This window comes from Papilio xuthus, unplaced genomic scaffold (assembly GCF_000836235.2).
Source record: "Papilio xuthus unplaced genomic scaffold, Pxut_1.1 DF826938.1, whole genome shotgun sequence".
In the NCBI taxonomy this organism is placed as follows: domain Eukaryota; kingdom Metazoa; phylum Arthropoda; class Insecta; order Lepidoptera; family Papilionidae; genus Papilio; species Papilio xuthus.
This window is the reverse complement of record NW_013531711.1, coordinates 32341-37877: the sequence shown is the minus strand read 5'-3', so window position 1 is coordinate 37877 and position 5537 is coordinate 32341. Positions and strand designations below refer to the sequence as shown.

Genomic DNA, 5537 nt, shown 5'->3' with positions numbered 1-5537 from the left:
CCCCCCCCCCCTCCTCCGTCGATTAAATGTAGGCAACGCATTGCAATTGCACGTGTCTATGGGCGGCTGTCGCTTCGCTTTTTCGGCGTATTAAGGTTACTTACTCGTTTAACAGTCTATAATATCCAAGTTAGCGCCGCTCCTTGGATTGGCTGAAAATATGGAAGCCAATTAAAAGGAAACAATATATTAACGTTAACTGACTGGTCATGAAAACATACAGTTATATTTAAAAAAAAACATTAAGTAAGGCAGAGATAGCGTCGTCACCTCCTAGGACCGCTGAGATGCTCTCCTGAGTGAGGCTCAATTAGGGGTCAGTCAACCTGTCGCACATCGACACATCGAGGGAATTTCTCCTGAAATAATACTATATGCAGCTTGCATTTGCATCACGCTGTTTTCCAGTCTTTGTCGTGAGGTGTTCGGTGTTTCACCGCAAAAGCGACAATCGATCGAGCGTTCCGTACGCCTTGAAGCGATAAAGCTTGCTAAATGTTGTGCTAAAATGTTTTAATGTGTGTAATTGTTAAAAAGAATAGCTTGTAGCTTCACACTAGCCACTAGATATGCTAGTCAATTATTCTATTATTGAAATACCGCGTAGATTGTAAATTGGAATTTTGACACATTGTTGCATGGCGGTGGTGGGGATGGAACCAAGGCCCGGAGATTGCAAGACCAGTGATCTGAGCATAGCAGGTTGCACCTACTTATCATCACCCACCGCGCTCCACTGTTACCTTGTTTATTCTAAAGCAGAATGTATTGTAAAACATATTAGTTAGAGATAGAGATACGCCATAGTTTATTTTCTTATAACATTTTCACATATCTAGTTGAAATGGAATTGCCTTCGTTAGCCGCAAAAGGCAAACGTTAAGCTGTTCAAAAAATAAACTTCAATAGTAATTACATAATTATATATGATACCAGTGAAAAGCAAAGTTTAATCCGTTTCCAGATTTAGCAGACTATAATAAAGTTTCAGTCAGAGGCCACGAAAAGCCACTTTGTTTTATAAGATTGTATTTTTTAGAACTAGCTGTCACCTGCGAGTTCATCTGCGCAGTATTAAATCTTAATTAGTAGCCTAAGTGTTCTTCCAGACTGTATTCTACTCTACATCTATGTCGAATTTCCGCGAGATTCATAAACAGTTCTGGAGATAGCTTGTAACAAACATCCATGTATTAATACAATCTTTCGTATTTGTAATCTTCTGTAAGACATGTCTGCGCATTTAATTTAAAAAAAAAACCCTTTTTCGTAGATCTTCACTATTAAAACTCTCCCCTGGTTGCCTCATCCAGCATCGGTATTCTCTTCGTTGACATATCGCACGACTTTCACTTTCGCAGTAACTTGAAAGACAAGGCCTCTAAGCCTCTAAAAACACGGTGTAGTGTATTAAGCGAGCCACTGCCTTCACCTATCCGAGGCGAGTTCATCCTCACACGATAATGATTCTATTACCAGCGTCTTCCGTTTGACTTCCTACAATGGAGAGCGAATAGAATCGTAAACGATCGAGCTTTAATTCTGTGCATTTTTTTTTCTGCATATAGCACAGGAGTAGTAAGAACTGTGCGAAACGATTCCTGCCGCCGAGTTCCGTCATCGGATGCCTCGACACAACGCCAGGTATCAGTCACACTACAGCGGTGCGAATATTCTCCCACGCAATGGTAGTGGAATGGTATGTCTTTGGTGGTGTTTCCTAACCCCCTGGTTAGTATATACCTTTCAGGCGAGGATATCCGCAACACCAATGTGCTGCGGATGTCCTTGTGTGTCGATGATCACTTCGATGTTCTCTCCGCTCGTTTTCTCCTTTCTCTTAAAAAAGGATTGAAAATTTGTACGTCAGGAAATGTGTGACTGTGCGCGCTATAATTTGTCTATTTTATAATCACTTTCACGATTCACCAGACATGGGATGAGATAAATCTCATGTTGTCCTCATAGATCTTGCATCGATCATTTCCTGATAATTATTTTAGAATTCAATATAAATACTGAAAATTGTTTCGTTCTATTTCATTATTAAAAATGAAATAAAGAAATTAAACTTTTAATCAGAAATCGAGGTGTTGCAAAACAAAAAAAATATAAGAAAGGTATTGTTTGTGATTTTGTTTACAGTTAAGTAATTGTGCGATGTATAACGAACCTAATAACTTTAATAAATACAAAAAAAGAAGAACACCGTACGATTGAATATGTCCATTTTGCAACACAACGACACATGTCAATTTTAGTCATGGGCGCTTTATGATATTTGTTAATGTTTGACTTGGCCGCCTGCCATTCGCACTCAGCATTATCAAGGAGATGTCCAGTCCTTCGCGTCGTTCATCTCCTGTGATCCTCAAAACTCCAACATCAAAAACGTGTCAGGCATGTGGGTCCCTTATCAAGCTGGAATGTTGCACTCGTGACGGGCCATGGACTATGTAGATGCGAATTCCGGTACTTACGGGCTGCGGCGCCGACCGTCGGCGTCGGCTTGCAGGATTCGCCCGTGCATCAGAACGTGAGATTGCGGTACGACTCGCGTTCCTCGATCGACACCCACTCGTCACCGAGAAAAGGTCGGTGCACAGGGCGCGCGGCGCGGGGCCTGTGCGGCGCTGGGCGGCCCTCGGACCGGAAGAGGTCGTTTCGTCGTCCGAAGGGCGAACGTCCCGGCAGTCACATTAAGGTCATTCGCTCGTTTTGAGGTCGCATCGATTAGGTTCGCACTGCCGGCGGCCGAGCGCCGGAAACTCGACGCGATCATCGAAGCGCGAGGCGATCGATACCGCGAGCGGCTGCAGGATGCACCGGCGCGGCTCGCGACCCTTACGTAAGGACTCGCGCCACCGACACTTACTTGTCGCCGGCTAGGAGGCCGCTAGGCGCGGCGGCGAGCTGTGGTGGCCGGCGGCGCGCTGCGCACTGCGCGAGCCGCGGGGCGGGCGAGGGGTGGCTCGCCCCAGACGCCGCGCCGCCGCCCGCCCGCGCTTGCGCTCACCGCACACCGATCTCGCCAATCCTTCAAGGCAGGTTACACTTATACAATGGCATTTCACTAAGGAACTTTGGATTATCAGATGGCGCGACGCTGGCACCGGGCACCAGGCGCAACTCTATAGCTTGTTCTCTTTTGTATCAATACATCTCCGCAGGCCTGTTTGGTGCTAACTTGGATACGGTACCTCTATAACTGTGTTCATCTTCCCCAAGTGTATTTTGTTACAACATTTTTGGTTAAACAATATGCTACTTAATTTTTTTTCACGGAATTTTCGAACTTTATTATTTCGCAATCATTTGATGTGTAAATGTGTTTTTTATAGTATTTATTACGCGCTTGCGCTTACGAGTATTTTTTTTGCTGTTTAATATTCTCGAAAATATATATGTATTTTTTGTTATCGTCAAATTACATACACAGTACATTAACAAATGATACGCAGAGTTACATTAAATCATTTGGATTCCCTTCCCTTGAGGGAAACTACAGCTAATATGGCCGGTGAGAAAAATCTGAATGATCGTTGTTCGAATGCCGACTGAATCGTATGCATTCTGAAGATCACCATCAAATCATACCAAGTACGATTGGTAACGTTTTAGGGAAGACAAATATCATGTCATAGAGCATACGGCACAGTCGCATAGAACACTTTCATATACATAATGGTGTCCCAAACATTCCCTTCAAATGTCGAGCCGAATGCGAGGTATTTTACCCTTGAATATCTACATCGACCGGACTAGGCGGCTTCGTGTCGCCGACGTCGTCCACTCGCTTTACTCGTTTCTTTTATATGATGTGAGAGCAGCGCACGGCCGCAGACTGCGCTCGCGGGGTCGGGGGATACATTACCAATAAAACACCGAGGGTAGAAAAATACAATTTATTTCTTAAGCTATCCATGTTCCGCGTCCAGGGAGCGAGCGACCCGGAGCCGGTGCTAGTGCGGGGTCGCGTGGGGCGCGGGGCGCACGGGGCGCGCGGGGCGGGGGCCGCGGCGCGGGGCGCCGGAGCGCGCGCGCCGCGCCACGATGACGCGCGTCAGTCGGCCGCGCGCGCCTGCGCAGACGCACGCACACGGGGTTGTTATCACAAGATCGCGCGGCCTCAGCCACTAAGTGGCGGCCGACGTATATTTAACATTCCGTCTAAATGCATATCGATATATAGAATTGGTTTCCTAGAATACCATCATAAAATACAAATCGATGTTACTAAATAAAATGAACTATTGTACTTTTTCTTTTTTTTTTTTAATCGGTACACGATGTCACCTGCGGGCGCGAAGGCGGGCGGCTCGTCGTCCGCGAACACGATGGGCAGCTGCAGGATGTCCGCGGCGTCGAGCGCGGGGGGCGCGGTGGGCGCGGTGGGCGCAGGGGGTGCGCCGGGTGCGGGGGGCGCGCCGGGTGCGGGGGGTGCGGGCGGGCGGCGCGGCCCGAGCGGCGGCGGCAGCGCGAGCGGCGTGCCGCCCAGCGCGCGCGACACCACGCGCGTCCTGCACATGCGTTCTCTGCTCAATGTATATACATCAATATAATACATAACAAAGACTTGGTAATTATGTACCCAACACCGTTGTTCACAATTATATAAGAAAAAAAGAAAGGAAAGAAAACAGTAATAAAACTATTCGTACAATTAAACTAAACAAATTAGTTCACAAAGACAAAGCACGCGCGACACTTCTCTTGAATGATGCAGATCACGTGGAGAACAAATCTATATGAATAAGCAGATCATTGTATAGTCTCATCACCCTCCATAAGGAGGCGCGCTCACCACCATGCGTCTTACATCGTTGTAGTGCGAACAGAACACTTACGAGTGCTTCCAAATTGACATGCAATTTTATTTGTCTAATTAATTCTATGCAATTAAATTTATGGTTTAGGATGTTGTGCAGCAACATGACATCCAAGACATTACGTCTCATGTCATATATTAGCAACAATGAACTGTACGAGGACCTCGAACGAAAACAACGATAATGCATAGACCGTAGAAACTTGCGCTGAAAAATTTTATGAAATAAGATTGATCCAAAAATTTAAGTAATATTTAGTCACTCACCCGACTGGCAGCGCGGCGGGGGGCGCGGGGGGCGGCGTGGCGGGGGGCGCGGGCGGCGAGGGCGAGGTCCGCTCCTCCGCCGGCTCGGCGCCTGCAACAGAGGGACGGTGAGCCGGCCGCCCGCAGCGGACACGTGTCGCCGCGCCCGGAACGCCCCGCGAGCGCTCATCTAAACTTTAAAGTTTCGAGTACACTCCTTTTTTTTTTTTTTTAATCGACGATTCAATACTTAACTCACCGCCGGGTCGAAGAAAACAAACGGGCACAGAGCGAAATATTAAAACAATAGTACTTAGATACGACAAGCGTGCGACCGCACCGAGCGCACCTCCCGCCACCCGACAGCCGCGCTCCTCGCGCTCGCGCCGCTCCTGCTGCAGCTCCCGCACCCAGCGCGCGCACTCGTCCTGCAACACCACCGCCACGTCACCACACGTCCCCA

The 5537-nt window shown here is 47.5% G+C and overlaps 2 protein-coding genes across 2 annotated transcripts in view; both read right to left on the bottom strand.

The window, feature by feature from the left end:
- eag (potassium voltage-gated channel protein ether a go-go) overlaps positions 1–2936 on the bottom strand; it is a 14680-nt gene extending 11744 nt beyond the window's left edge. The window contains exon 1 of the mRNA XM_013317275.1: positions 2876–2936. The gene's annotated coding sequence lies outside the window, so the exon portion shown is untranslated. The remainder of the gene's footprint in view (positions 1–2875) is intronic.
- A 1026-nt stretch (positions 2937–3962) lies between these two features.
- LOC106121563 (uncharacterized) overlaps positions 3963–5537 on the bottom strand; it is a 5244-nt gene continuing 3669 nt past the window's right edge. The window contains exons 7-10 of the mRNA XM_013317274.1: positions 5396–5502; positions 5096–5269; positions 4297–4535; positions 3963–4081 (exon numbers count right to left, since the gene is read on the bottom strand). Of these exons, the coding sequence (XP_013172728.1) occupies positions 3963–4081; positions 4297–4535; positions 5096–5269; positions 5396–5502 (639 nt within the window). The remainder of the gene's footprint in view (positions 4082–4296; positions 4536–5095; positions 5270–5395; positions 5503–5537) is intronic.